Source organism: Astatotilapia calliptera, chromosome 20 (genome assembly GCF_900246225.1).
Source record: "Astatotilapia calliptera chromosome 20, fAstCal1.2, whole genome shotgun sequence".
Taxonomy (NCBI): domain Eukaryota; kingdom Metazoa; phylum Chordata; class Actinopteri; order Cichliformes; family Cichlidae; genus Astatotilapia; species Astatotilapia calliptera.
The window spans coordinates 5,215,500-5,231,494 of record NC_039321.1 but is presented as its reverse complement, the minus strand read 5'-3'; the positions used below and the strand labels follow the sequence as shown (position 1 = coordinate 5,231,494).

The 15,995-nt window shown below is 40.0% G+C and overlaps 1 protein-coding gene across 1 annotated transcript; it reads right to left on the bottom strand.

The window, feature by feature from the left end:
* Nucleotides 1-11,510: 11,510 nt before the first annotated feature.
* Nucleotides 11,511-15,743, bottom strand: igfbp6b (insulin-like growth factor binding protein 6b). The gene is made up of 4 exons (XM_026155195.1): nucleotides 15,154-15,743; nucleotides 14,267-14,301; nucleotides 13,400-13,519; nucleotides 11,511-13,047 (listed from the first exon to the last, which is right to left on the bottom strand). Exons 1-4 carry the CDS (start codon nucleotides 15,488-15,490, stop codon nucleotides 12,934-12,936), a joined length of 606 nt encoding a protein of 201 aa, XP_026010980.1. The 5' UTR covers nucleotides 15,491-15,743; the 3' UTR covers nucleotides 11,511-12,933.
* Nucleotides 15,744-15,995: the final 252 nt, after the last annotated feature.

The following is a 15,995-nucleotide window of genomic DNA, read 5'->3' as shown; positions in this document are numbered from 1 at the left end:
TTAACAGACATAAAAAATAAAACAAGCACAGTAAATATATGATGGCTTTTAATTGGTTGATAAGGGTGTAAATGTGCAAATTGTAGTAGACAGAGTTGTGGGTGATTGCCATAAAAACACACAGAATAACATACAGATTTTTTTCTGTCATGATTTTTCTTCTTCTCCAGGTTCTGCTGCATAAAGCAGATTCCTCAAAACCAGCTGAAATTCTATTTATTCCACCATTGTGGTGCCAGTGCTGATGCAGAATCAGTTCTTGTGTTGATATCTTTGGAGAACTGGCCCACATTTTGACAGGTTTGAGAATGAATCATTATGTATTGTGGCTGAAAGAAGTTAGTGTAATTTATCACTTGTTTTATAAATGTTGTTTGGACATTTCAAGGGGGTTTATCCAAGCGTAATACAATTTTCAGCTCTTAATTTCTGTGGAAATTTAGAAATGGACAGACTCCATGGATTGTTTCTAATTATCATTAGAGAATTTCTTTCAGTAGCCTGTCCCATTTGAACCTACTGATGTCATTGGTTCAACTGGTTTTGTGATACCTTACTAACACTGGCATTTTTCAGCATAAATATGTGCTCTTTTCGCCAAACTATGTGGATCCCAATCTGACTGAGCATCTGTAGAATGCTCTGATAAAACAGATCTGATACACTGATTCTCCAGCCGCACAGCCAACAGAACCTAACGGTTTTACCTCCAGCATCCCATCCTCAGAGGTCCTGTGTCCAAGCCCTGAGGGACTGGAGATGTTTTGAAAGCATAAGATGGAACCAATAAGTATTAGGCAGGCATTTGTTACTGTTGTGACGGATCTGTGTATAATGGGGGCCATAGGGGCCCAACAAGAAATTGTATTTATATCATTTGACTTTGGGACTGCTATGTAAAGATATGTAACTCACTTAAATAAATGCAAAACGTTGCCTTTATACCACTATACAGTAATCTTTATAGTTTCCTTTTTTCATATTTAGATGCGTAACCTCTAGGGGGCAGCAAAACCTCAAAATTCTGTGAGGTTACTTTGTGTGGAGGTCACTAAGAGATCTCACAGAAACAGCTGCCTTGCTTTAGCTTGTCTTTAAAGGGACACTGCAGCCGATTGATATTGTACTTCTACAAAGCCTCTGGACCTGTTGGACCAAATCTGTGCAGAACAGTCTCTTGAAATGTCCTGATGGGATCCCAGACTGCTGGATCCCATTTTGCACTAAACAGCAGAGATGAAAGATCCATATCTTTCAAACTCCTAGCTAGAATATGCAACACAAATGTGTTTTTAAAAAAGCTAAAAACCTGACATAATCCTGTTTGCATTACGAAAATTCACAAATGAAGTGCTTTGCAAGGTGCTTAAGACCAAGCAAGGTATCTGTTATAAAAACACATGAAAATAATTAACAGTTTCCAACAACTTCAACAAAAATTTATCATTTTATCTCATTTAAAACCAGAGAATTGAGTTGACTTTTGATTCAAATATAGAAATAGGACACACATGTGATTTCTGCAAAGGATCATGTTTGCGTCTTCATTTTCTCCAAGACCTTCAATTCATATTATGCATTTATAAAGAGATATGAGATATTCTATGCTGTTACCTTGGAAACAGGCATGTATCTGGTCCCTGAGCGGAGAAGCAGAAGAAAATTATCCTTTATGTGCCTACTAATGGCTTAAAGGCAGCATGACTCTAATGTGCTCTAATGTGTAATTTCTGTTTCGCTGCTGGCAGCTGGTTAGTGTGACTGCAGAGGGGATTCTCAGAAAATGGATATAAGCACAAAGCCTTAAATCCAAGAACTACACAGTACCATGCTTGCATGCAGGTAATGATTCAAAGAAGTCTTACTTGTTCACACTGAAAAAAATATGTTGTTGGATTTACTTAATTCAATGGTGGACATTTGTTGCACACAGATGTTTTGCTTTGGCAGCAACTTAAACAATTGAGTTAAATTAACACAATTTATTCATGTTCAATAAACCTGTGCAATTTGTGTTGATAAAATGTGACTTAAACATGTTTTGATGAAGTAATTTGAGCTCTTGAAATATTTTAATCCTTCACAATTTTCTCACTTTATCCCAACACCATTCAATAACTTTTACCTAATACTACTTGGTCACTTAAATGCTACATGTTATCTTCAAATTACATTTTGCTATTATATTCTAGCATCAAATACACAATTTTCAAATGGAGGCCTTATAACAGATTGTATTGTTCTCTTCCAAGATGGTTGCTGGCATCCACCAGTAACCTTTCAAAACAAAATGTCTAATTTCACTGCATTGACAGTAGGTAAAGAATTAAACTGACATTACTCCTCCACTGAATCTACATAAATCAACAGTTAAATAATGTCAGTTCTTCCGTGTTCTCTGGAATCAATCACAGCAAAGAAATTAGACTGTTTCTTTTGAAAAATGTTGGGAAAGAACAAATCAAAACATTCTATTTAAGGCCTCTGACGTCAAGATTCAGTTAAACAACAATTATAACTAAACAATTTGAGGTAATGTTAGTTTCCATTAACATTAAATTAGGTTACTGAATTGGCAAACACCTTCCTATTAACATTACCCATTTTACCCCAATAACTAAAGAAATTAGCACTTGCAGGTCAAAACCTTTATTCAAGAGATGCAAAAATAACATTGATACAGTGACTGTCAAAAATTACAGCACTGATCATACTGTGACATGTTGGTTCAAAACAGCACACTTAGAAATATTCAACGTTCTTTACTTCAACTGAATGAAACTGAAAATAACATTTCACACGACCCATATGGGATATTTAGACTGCATAACTGTTCATGCTACATCTCTTCACTAGTAAAAGAAAGAAAAAATACAAAGAGAAATTTAAAAATGCTGCCAAAATGCTGTACAGAGCAAAAGGAAAAACAAACAACAACAACAAAAACGGCTCGTCCTCATGGCAGTTGCAGAGTATATAAAAATGAACCCTGCGATCTGTTCATGGAATTGAGCTTCAAAAATGCAGCAGAACAAGTGTGAGATTTAAATGTCCTCTCACCTAGAGCTGATCAGCTTGCATGCATAACAGTGAGCTTCATTGCAGGAGCAGTTTTGTCTTAGTTGTGAGTTTTTCTTGAGAGCTGAGTTGCATCCAACTCCATTACCACCCTTTGAATCACCTCAAAAGTGTAGCAGAGTTGTGATGGGTAACTCATATTGAAGGAATAAAAAAGGTCCAAACAGCATGGCTACTGCAAAGGTCACGTTATCCAGATCTTGAAGAACTACTATACCCTCGATGATGATGCCAACATCAGAAAAGTCATTGCCTGGTGCATCCTCTGGAGACAGATGTTCATTGTGGTTTTCTCAATCTGTGCAGTGGCCTCAGTCAAGTCCTGGTTAAACACAAAACATTTCTTTAAGATTCCTTTTTAAACTCATCTCTTTTGAATCTACCAGTTCTAATGTTAGAGTCTTTTAAACCAATGCAAGCAACATAGTAAATAGCTATAGCCAAAGAGTTGCCTGCCATGCTGCCATTCATGGTCTAACAGAGTTTCTAAGACAGAGTGAAAAACATAATAATTTCAAATGCTTTACATTAGTTTTTGTTAGAAAGACACCGGCCCATCAGAAATCCAGGTTATGTCACTCAGAAGATGTTAGAATTTAGACTTTCAGCCCCACAATTTGGTTAGCTGTTGGTCTTTTTTTTTTTTTCAAACAAAAGCTAATGTAAATACTGGTGGGATTTTCCTTTGTTCACTAGAATGACAAATTTAAAGTTTTCTCACACTGATGTGACCCCTAATATAGGGGGGTGGGGCCTCAAGGGGGGGCGGCCGAGTTCACTACCAGGCCTCATGTGAACTTCAAATTATTAAAGAGGACTACTGGTCCTAACCAGTCCAATGAGGATCAAGTGGATAACTAAATGCATTTTTAAAAGTTGCAAAGCCACAATCTACTCATAAAACACTCACCATGAACTCCTGCACCAAGATGTTGCAATTGTCTTTCACACAGATGCGGAGCACTTTGATGAGACTCCCTTCGAGCATTAATGTCATCCTAAAGTATTATAACAAAGAAAACAGAGATTTGTGAACTTTTCAGTAGCACAGAAGAAAATGATCCCAGACAAAAACTTAAACCAGTCAACATGCAACACCAGCATCTACAAAGAAATATCAAAAGTTCCTGTTTGACATCAACTTTATGGATATATAGTTTCCAGAACATTTATTTTTTTTTAAAAAGATAAATTTTTCTCAGTGGGCCAGTAAATGCATAACGAAAATTATGGCATCCTTTCGGTGGAATCAGTACTCACGGGTAATAGTTGACTGTTTCAATGGATGCAGCATAAAAATCTTTTACTGACCTAATGCAATACATATACACTTTGTAGTTAAAGAATTTTAAAGTTCGTACTGTCATCATGGCAGCTACATCCTTTAGCTTTGTGCCCTGTTCCCCCAAACACTTTCAGCAGACTGTCAGAGAGAAACTCAGCTCCGTCAGAAACCTTGACTGTAAAGGCATGGTTGGGATGCACTGGAATGCTGCATTTCATCTAAAATGACATAAAATTATTTTGAAATAACAGCAGGCACTGTGCTTGGTTAATCAGCAATGTTTTGTTGAATAAAAACTGTGTTTCCAGATCTTATGGGATTAAAAAAATCCAAAGATGTTTGTTTCTGATTTGCAACCCAAGAACCCACAAGTTACAACCTCATTTTAGTTCAAGTGTGCATTAATGTGAGTCCAGTAATCACCTTTCTGACAATACATACAGGTTAAACCTATGGCAGATTTTGGATTTCTCAGTTGTATTAATAGGGTGGTCTATTTGAGTATGCATGCACCTAATAACTATAAAAAATCTATTATAATTAAGTTACAGAAACCTTAAGCGAAAATAGAATATACTTTCTTACCATAACACCTTGAACCCACAATCCATCAGCTGACTCCTGGTGAAATGCAGAATAGAGGTCATCTCTCAATGTGCAGCAAAAAAAAAACAAAAAACAAACGGACAGCAGGTGAGGGCAGGAGGGGTAGGGATGTAAGCTAGCATAATGCCACTGATGATATTAGCTTAAGCTGTTCAATGTCCAAAATCTCACTAACACCACGGTGCAGTAAATACACAATGTAACTGAAGAGTCAGTTGGCAAATCTATTCACACAGAAAACCAAATTATGTTGAGAGTGCCTCGTAATTAGGTTTAATGTGATATTACGGCTCTTGTGCCAAAGACAAATTCAAATGAAAAAGCGCCAATTCTTTGACAACAGATAAAACAGCAAATCAGCTAACGGCTCTTTTTTAGCATGTTACATGGCGGCACTCTAGACGTTTAACTACATTTGGCTGAAATATGGTAAACATTAATTAAAAAAATCAAGACATACCAAAAAACGTAGAGTTGGCTGCTCGACTTGACTGAGATGGATGCATTTTTTAAACCACGATCCAAAGCCCGCGAGATGAAATCACGCGTGGTTTCACGAGATTTAACGTTGCTATCTTATTGACTTACTTCACCTGAACATGATATGAACAATTTAATACACCCTTTCTGCATATCATGTAGTTTTTACACTATATAGTTACATTTATCTTTAAAACATGAGGCAATTGTGTTAAATACATGCAAGATGCTTACATAAATCCAAGAGATGGCCAGTCCCTTTTTTTCAGTGCATGATTAGAAAAATGCGAAAGTTCATAATGTTTGCGTAGCAGTGCCCAAAAAAATGAGACTTTAGTGTTTTTCCCTTTATGAGATCAGATTTGATTTGTCACACTTTATTGTTCCCTTTCAGGCCTAAGTATTTATAGCCATTAAGTACACACTTGATTTAAGCTTCTCGTGTTTTGTTTTGTTCAGAAAAACCTGTTGTGGAAATTGTTTTTTAATTTTCAAGTGGAGCCTTCATCCCTGAGATCAGGACAGAATATGCAGAGTGTTTAACAACAAATAAGCTGCTGGGGCCCATTCAAGGGCCCTTTCTGCAAAGATTCACTGGGAAGTGTAACTCAACATTATATATGAAAGTATTAATTTTATGCCATTACTGTGTATTCAAATTATATCGATAGAAGCACATATAGTTTTATACAGCATAGTCTTTAATGCTTTGAAGATTTACTATGTTTTACTCATAGGCTGTATATAAAAGATGGGAGTCATTTCCAGGTCTGACAGTGAAGCCATATGTCAGCTTCGAAAGATACTTTAGGCCGTGTCGGGTGTTAGAGGAGGATGCAGAAATGTGGAGGTAGACTGAGTTCAATTTCAAGCAAGCCATTTAATGACTGTTGCAAATGAGAGACAGCTGAACTAAATCACAGAAGCAAAACAAAATAAAGCAGGAAGTGTGATAACTAAACTAGGAAAGCAGACACATGAGTGAGCTTTATACTTGGCTCGACTCAAGACGATTGACTACTGAAAATTCCAAAATGGACCAAGAACAGGACTAACTACAGTAATGCGGGCAAATAGGTAAACAATATAAACACTGAGAAAACCAAGAATTACATAGAGTAGTTAAATAAACAAAACTTGAACGTCTAAAAAACTCAAACAAACACCGGGTAAACTGACCCAGGGTCATGATAAGTGCAGTTTAACTGCCTTGAAACTGTATTCTTTTCAATATCCATCAGAGGGTGACTCGTGTGATGGCTAAAAGACTTCTGGTTGTTTAGAAGTCTAATGAGTTTTCAGCTCCTTCGTTTTGAAGCCTCAGTAAAAACTTTCCTGATGACCTCATGGGCTCTTTTGCTAGTTTCAGGTCAAACTGAATGAAACATGATGTTCTTTTGGTAAATTGTTCTCATTATTAGAGTCACGGTGGACGGAAAGTCTGGGTTTTGGCAATGAGGGTGCACTGTCAGCTCAAGGTTTCACAGCAGGTTGTCACTAATGAAGAGCCGGCATCATATCAGCTACGTCCATCGTTTATATACAGTGTGAAACAGGAAGTCGCCAAATGACCTATTTAACACTGACTGAAGAGTTAGAATTTACCCAGTGACTTTTCACAAGCAGTTCAGGACAGTGCAGTTTATTTCATTCCCCAATAAACAACAATGGTGAACTGTTGTTTTGATTCTTAACCTGCACATTAGATGCACATCATTTAAACCACACTAACAAGTGACTGTGCGCTTTGTGGTAAGCACTGCAGTGAAATTTGCAAAGCAGTAAGGTCGAAGTTTCAAATACAACTCAGTTCCCTGTGTTCGTACTAAAGAGCCGTTAAAAAGAATCAAATTGTATTTAATATCCACATTTTAGAATCACGTTCATGATTTTAAGTCTCGAGCAGTTATAGGCAATGACAAGATTAAAACACAGGTTTGGTAGATAAGTCCTGGCATGCAGTTTTGAGATAAATACATATTATATGGACTGTTTTTTGTTTTATAAATGAGTAAATCCAAATACTTTTTGACAGTTTAAGTAGTGACGCTGTGCTCTCTCTCTGTTCAGCCATTCGTCTTTTTTTCTTTTTCTTTTTGTTTTACTTCAGAGTGGTTCATTCTTTTGAGTCTACAAAGCAGGGTGTCATCTTTTATGCATTCAGTTTTGGATTCAGATTTTCATGCTTCATCATTCTCATAACACTGAGCCTGTTTTCTGATTAGTATTTGTTGATTTTTGGATGCATTTCAGGGTGATTAGTTTTGAACTCCTATTTTTCATTTAAATCTAGTTCCCATTCTGACTTTGTTATTTCTCATATTTACTCCCTTGAGTGTTTTCCTGTCTGTCTTTTTTCCTGTTCGTCTTGTCTTTCTGTGTTTATTCTCTAATCAAAGGAGCTTGCAAAGAAAAGCGTCTGGACTTCTTTAAGTTGCTTGAAGACGTTTCACCTCTCATCCGAGAAGCTTCTTCAGTTCTAAGGTGAAATGGCACTTACAACATTGCAAAACACCTTGCTACCATCCTTGCACCTCTCGTGGGGAACACCCCACACCACATCAAGAACTCCACCGACTTCACTGACAAGGTCCAGAAACTTACCCTGGATACAGATGAAACCATGGTGTCCTTTGATGTAGTCTCCCTCTTCACTTGCATACCCACCACGGAGGCAGTGGACGACTACAAGAAGACAGCTCCTTGGAAGACAGAACCAACTTCACACCCGATCAGATCTGCACACTGTTAGACTTCTGCCTTACCACAACATACTTCAAATACAATAAAGGCTTCTACAGACAAAAACATGGCTGTGCCATGGGCTCCCCCGTGTCACCTATTGTAGCCAACCTTTACATGGAGGAAACTCAGGAGCGTTTTCTCCAAGCACGACATCCATTTCAGACCCAGCAACACGCTCAGACAGAAACTGGTTCACCCGAAAGACAAAACTCCAAAACACAGACTTAACAATGTGGTGTACGCTGTACAGTGCAGCGAGGAATGCCCAGACCTCTACATTGGAGAAACCAAACAGCCACTTCACAAGCGTATGACACAACATAGAAGAGCCACCTCCACAGGACAAGACTCAGCAGTCCATCTGCATCTAAAGGACAAAGGTCACTCTTTCGAGGATGCCAATGTTCACATTTTGGACAGAGAGGACAGATGGTTTGAAAGAGGAGTGAAAGAAGCCATCTATGTCCACTGTGAGCGACCATCTTTGAACAGAGGCGGTGGTTTACGACACCAACTCTCTGCCATCTATAATCCAGTTTTGAGTTCCCTCCCCAGACGCCTTAACGCCCACTCACATCCTGGGCCATCTGACCTCAGGAAATCACATGATAACATGGGGCCAGGTTTCACAATGAGCTCTCCCGAAACCCTGGCTGATTGGGACCCACACCCGCTTTCACACCTTGGCTCATGTGATTAGAGGATCATCAGGGGGTCCTTTTGTCCCTCTGTGGGGGGTCACTCCCACTAGGTTTAAATCTGGGACTCACCGCCATTTGACCTTAGAACTGAAGAAGCTTCTCAGATGAGAGGTGAAACGTCTTCAAGCAACTTAAAGAAGTCCAGACGCTTTTCCTTGGAAGCTCCTTTGACTACGATGACCTGGATGACTGAGAACCTTCACAGATTTATTCTCTAATGTTTCCTGGTGTCTGATTTTATGTTTAGTGTGGATCTTGTCTTTGTGAATAGTATTTTCCTTTCATTACTTCATGTTTTAGGTATCTTTCATATCCACTGCTATTTTTACTTCCATGTTTCCTGATTCTTTTTACCTGTCAATTCAATTCAATTTTATTTATATGGCGCCAAATCACAACAACAGTCGCCTCAAGGCGCTTTATATTGTAAGGTAGACCCTACAATAATAGATACATAGAAAAACCCATCGAACATATGCCCCCCTATAAGCAAGCACTTTGGTGAAATGGGGAAGGGAAAACTCCCTTTTAACAGGAAGAAACCTCCGGCAGAACCAGGCCCAGGGAGGGGCGGGGCCACCTGCTGCGATCGGTTGGGGTGAGAGAAGGAAGACAGGATAAAAGACATGCTGTGGAAGAGAGACAGAGGTTAATAACAAGTAATGATTTAATGTAGAGAGGTCTATTAACAGATAGTGAGTAACGTGACCAAAGAAGAAACACTCAATGCATTATGGGAATTCCCCAGTACCCTACACCTATTGCAGCATAACTAAGGGAGGATTCAGGGTCCCCTGATCCAGCCCTAACTATATGCTTTAGTAAAGAGGAAAGTTTTAAGCCTAATGTTAAAAGTAGAGATAGTGTCTGTCTCCCGAATCCAATCTGGAATCTGGTTCCACAGAAGAGGGGCCTGAAAACTGAAGGCTCTCCCTCCCATTCTACTTTTAAATACTCTAGGAACAACAAGTAGGCCTGCAGAGCGAGAGCGAAGTGCTCTAATGGGGTGATATGGTACTACAAGGTCATTAAGATAAGATGTCCCATTCCTTTTCCATTTTCAGTTAGTTTTAGTCCTCAGTGTGTATACTCACTGAGTACTTTATTACATACACCTTTCTAACACTTTTTTCTTCAGAACTGCCTTAGTTCTTCATGGCATAGATTCAACAGATTCAACTGCTGGAAACATTCCTCTGAGATTTTACTCCATATTGACATGGTAGCATCACAGTGTTGATGCATTTGTTTGCTTCTTGTGAACTGTTGGGGCCATTAGAGTACAGTGAACTCAAAAAATTGGTACCTATGGTTATGGAAAACTTGGGCCCTCTCGCTACATTTGCCAAACCTTCTATCAGGACCCTTGGTGTAAATTTTGACTCAGCTCTGACTTTGGACACTCATGCTAACTTACTGGTTCACTCCTGTTTTTATCATTTAAAAAATATTGCTAAGCTGAGTCCCATTGTATCACGCTCAGAACTAGAAATGGTCATCCATGCATTTGTCTCATCTCGTTTGGATTATTGTAATTCTTTGTTCACGTGTTGTGTGAAGGCTCTGTGGATCGTCCGCAAGTTGTTCAGAACGCTGCCGCAAAGCTTCTGACCAAGTCTTCTAAATACTCTCACGTTACACCTCTTACTTTATGTTCAAGAAATCATTTTAAGATGATTAGAGTTTTGTGAAATGCTGGAAGCATGCATGTTGTATATGCCAAAGTCTGTTCTTAGCTGACAAGAGTGGGACCTGGTGTGGTCTCTGCTACTATAGTCCATCTACATTAAGGTTTGACATTGTACTTTCAGAGATATTCTTCTGCATATCTTTGTTGCAACGAGGGGTTATTTGAATTACTGCAGCCTTCCAACCAACTTGAAGCAGTCTATTTACTCCCTTCTGACTTCAGTCATCAACAACGTATTTTTACCCAGAGATCTGCTGCTCACTAGAAATTTTCTCTTCTTCAGACCACCTTCTGTAAACCCCAGAGATGGCTGTGTAGGAAAATCCCAGTTGGTCAGCAGCTTCTGAAACACTAACACCAACAACCATCCCATGTTCAAAGACACTTAAATCATCTTTCTGCTCAATTTTGATGTTCAATTTGGATAATAAACCTAAGATGTTTGTGCAATGTGATTGGCTGATTTGATATTTCCATTGATAAGTAGTTGAACAAGTGTACCTAATTAAGTCTTGATATACACAGCACTGGCTCTAGCTGTTATCAGTAAACAAATGTTGGTCCAAACACACATTTGGCTTTAGCGCTAATTAGTCTTAGTTTTGCATTTAAATGCTACAAACACTGGCATTATGCAGTCATACATCTATGTATAATTTATAGTACACATAGTGTATTATTATTTCTTATAGCTTGAGACTTAACTTCAGTCTACTGTAAAGTGTTTTAATCAGTGTAGCTACGTCCTTTTTAATTACATAATTGCTTGTTCTTGTTGTGAAAATTTGAGCCTAAAGAAATGATCTTTACAGCTGTTTTCTTCTCTTGGTCACTCCCTGGGTGATTAAAATTGCTCTCAAATGACATATTTCACAAAAGAAACACACACAACACCAGTTGTTATATTAATATATGTTTTATTCTTCTCTATTTTTTATTATCATTATGTTTTATTTTCATATTTGCAAATCTTACAGGTCCTTTGTGCATGGACCTTTCATCACGGCACACACATTGGCACAACAAGATTGGTCAGAAATAGATAAATTCTAATCACACTTTAATAGCACACAATTTCATGACTTTTGCAAGGACTCGGGAAAGACATACTATAACAATAACAAATTTGATCTTTTTTTTCTGTACTGAAATCATAATTTTAAAAGTAGGATGTGCCAAAAGAAAACATAATAGTAACATGGACATTCTTAAATTCTCAAATGAACAAAGCATAAATAAACAAAAAGGAAAATTAAAAACATGAGATCTAACCATAAGATGTACAGCAGTTGAATAGAGCTCTGATGAATGTGATGAGTTTTGCCATAAAAGTGCCTCTAAAGCACAACACTTCCCCTAACATGAAATAAAATAATCTCTGTCTTTAAATAAGAAACTGCTGACAATATAAAAATACATGGCATTGTACTGTAGTTCATTAAATAAACCAACAATTCATATATAAAATATTATATTGACGTGTATAAAAATATGCCTTACAACTTTTTGAAAAGGGTAACAGCCGTAAGCTTTTTGTCTGCCACTTCAGAACACACAGTCGACCACAAAAATCCAACATATGTACAAACAATCAACCAATAAGCAGTCAGAACGCTATTTTGACAAAGAAAGTGAACAGAAGCTTCCAGGATCATATTAATATGACTTTTTTTTTCTCTCTGACTTGACATATATATATAAGATACTGTGAGATTCAAGCAGTACTTGATGGAAATACTCAAAAAAAATAAATTAATAGAAAAGAAATATTCTGTCAATTATAAGTATGTTGATGTCAGTGTATCTTTGGAGAGAGGGAGAGAGGACGGTGAGGGAGACACTTTTTTTTCGAACGTTTGTGTCACATCACCTGCGTAACAGTATTTCAGCCCACTGAGATCAGAACAAACACAGGCAGTGTCAGCTATCCTAAAGTGAAAAGGGAAAATAAAAATCTACCAGAAAGCCAGGACAAGAGCCAGGGAATATAGAGATCATTCGGAGAGATACAGCTTGGATCACTGAGGCAGTTCACGGAGCAATAATGTGAGCATGCAGCGCGCCACCACACGACGCAGAGGACATTGCTGCAACTGTTGAACATTCAGGCAGATGTTACTGTTGCTACTGCTGGACTGTGAGAGTGTGTTTGTCTTGCTTATAGAGAGGACATTAACTGGTGTGTATTTTCCATAGGAAGTGGTTTATCCCTGCTCCCTCCTGTCCAGGCAGTGTCTAGCACAAGCTAAAGCCACCCCCTCTCCCCGTGCTCCTGCTCCTCCACCTCCTCCTCGCCCTCCTCCTTCTCCACCTCCTCCAGGCTGAGAGCAACCAGGCGGACTTGTCCCTCACTCGCCATCGCATGGTATGGTACCATCTTCGCTGGCACGTGAAGGCACGGGCGTGCCGAGCTCGTCTACGCACCAGCAGTGGCCACGCTGCATGCCCTTGGAGGAGCGGCACTGTGTGAAATTAAAGGAAAGAGAGGGAGATTTTTATAGGGAAAGAGCGCCGAGATAGAGGGTAGGAAAGGTGGTGAGGGAGGCAGAGAGAGAAAATGATATGTCATCATAGCGCAGTAGTGATTCTCTGAGCCCACAGCTGAGAGGCTCAGAGAGAGGTGTCAGTTATTCTCAGCCCCTGTGGTCACACACTAATCTGTGGATGCACTGAACAGAAAGCTGCAGTGGAGTGCAGCTCTGACACATGTACAGTAACACCAAGTCAGTGCAGCAACGAGACATTTTCCCATCACATAAGCTCAACAAAGTTCCACTGTCATGCCTCACGATAGCTCTACTGATAATGCTCTACCTGCTTTTTCCTGTAGAAGCCACGAGTGTCACAGTTGGGTATATAGATGTCGCGGTCAGACTGGAAGATTGTCAGCTCAAGACCCCTCAGGACGCTATTGAGCAGCTTGCGACAGGGTGCCTGAAAACAGCAACGCAGAGTGTGACTTCAAACACCGCCAGAGGCAAACAGAGAGAACCTGCCTTAATATGAAGAGTGGCAGTGGCAAGCTGCTATCCCCCCTCAGGTGATTGTGTTGGCAGAAATCCTCTTTGCAGAACACATGTCGATGTGAATCACTAAGGATTAGCTACGGTGATGCAGCATTCCAGCCAGAAGCAGAGAAAATGCACATTTCTATATATATAGATCAGATGTCACATATTGTATATCATTATATAACCATATTGTTATACAATGCTTTTGATTTTCAGGTCACTGAATGGTTTGAAGTGACTCTGCGTTTTTGTGTCACTTTGAGAAATTGAACTGTGCAATAGCCACCTAAATATGACCATTTAGGTGGCTATCGCATTCTACTTATAGCATCCATACTGGCTCAGACACTGCACAGCAAACCAGCTCACTAACTGAGAAATCTGTAGCGGCAGCGGCCGGCTCGAAACTTTCCTGATTCACATCATGCTCAATTAGTTCTGCCGCATAGCAGCACACACATCATGCACCATAATGCATGGCTTCAGAGCAGTGTGTGCGTGTGTGTGTGTGTGTACATGCCACTGCAACACCCCAAACGACAGAGGATCTATGGGAAGAACTGTGTAGATGCAGCTCAACATACAGCCATAACAGGGTTAGAAATGTCAGATTTTTAATGATTTAGGTGAAGATGGAGTAGCTTATCTCACAATAAGAGGATGAACTTACTTTTTCAATGTCACCACTGTGTGAAGGATGTGGACCTGAGAGGAAATGACACGCCGACATGAGAACATTGAAGCATGATACCGGTAAAACAGCACCCATTGTCAGATCATACACTATATACTTAAAATAATGCACTCACACTTTGTGATATAGCTTTGCTTCTTTTAGCGTAGTACATTAATGAACCTTCAGTAAGAGGACATGCATGTGTGCTGGCCATTTAATGAGAGACCTAATTTCTGTCAGTACGGCTCCTTTTCAGATAGTTAATCGCAGTATCTCAGTTTGAACAGTAGATGGAGATCACTGCAATAAAAAGCAGCTTGATCAGAATGTAGGTGACACTGTTACAGTTTTCACATTCATTCTAAATTCTCTACAGAGAAGCCGGCTTGTTGGACAGATCATTGTCATGCACCCTGTCACTGAAATGGATGGTAACAATAACACTTCATGGGTGCATATCTTCACTTACAGATCCCCCAAAATTGAAGAAAGCTCACACAAGGTGTAGTTTTCTCTTTGTTAATGTGATTGTGGTGATTTTCCACCATAAAAGGAACTGACATTTTCATCAACAGCGAAGCCAGAGGTGCTGCGGAACAGATGCCAGAGGTCTGCAAATTCATTAGTGGTGCACAAAATGCAACCAGGCTTAAATGCCACATACTAATTGTCCCTTCTTGTGCTGGTAAGTGACACAGCATCACATGCAATTTATAGCAATACTGGGGGAGGCACACTGTATATACACTAATGTGTGGCTGTCGCCATATATCCCCTTCAAATCAAGCCTATATGCAGTTGCCGTGCAAGCCCCTGTTTGCATCTGTAGGTGCGTGCCTATGTGATTTCATGCACGTGTGTGTGTAAATACAGTATCTTACCTGTGGGGTGGGGCCTCTCGGTGGGACTAGTCTTGCTGTACTTGGCGCAAATGCCCCTTCCCTGCAACAGAGCCTGGAGGGGGCTGTGCTCCCTTGGTGGGGGAACACAACGGAGCCCCTTGGCACAGGTCAGGGTGTACACACCACAGGGCTCTCCTTGGGCCAGCACTGACGTGCTGCCAGCAGCATTATGGTCCCTGGGGGGCCGACCTGCCCCCAGTGGATCCTTGCAGGAAGGGCAGACCTTGAAGGGACCCAAGCGGTTCGCCCCGGTCCATGATCCGCAGTGAGCAATGAGCAACAATACAACGGTTGTTAAGTTAGAAAGGATAGGCATTTTCTGTCCAGGTCTCAGGTTCTCCACACTGTCACTCTCTGTCAGTTAAATGTAGCTGATGCTATTTCTGGATGTATATTTCTCTCTCACTCTTACTCTCTTTCCCTTTCTCTCCTCTTTCCTCAGTCTTCCTCCCGCTTCTATACAGTAGCTCTCCTTGGTGCTTTGCCGGTCGAGAGTCCCCTGCAGTGCCAGATGAGACAAATGGAGATCGTGAGAGACACGGCAAAGCACCAGCTTTTAAAGATCTGAAAGGCGGTGATAGAGAGAGAGAGTGAGAGAGAGAGAGCACAGTTATGACACCTTCAGGGGCTGGGACTCAGAGAGAGAGAGGGAGAAAGAGAGAGAGAGAGGGAGGTGGCAGGGAGGGAGACAGAGCAAGTGGGGGGTGGATTATGTTCCTTTCAGAAATTATCAAAATCTCCCCACCCTTTCCTGGTATATACGAACACATTCATCTAGTCCTTCTTCTTCCACTTATGTTCAACATCACCCATGCATAAAC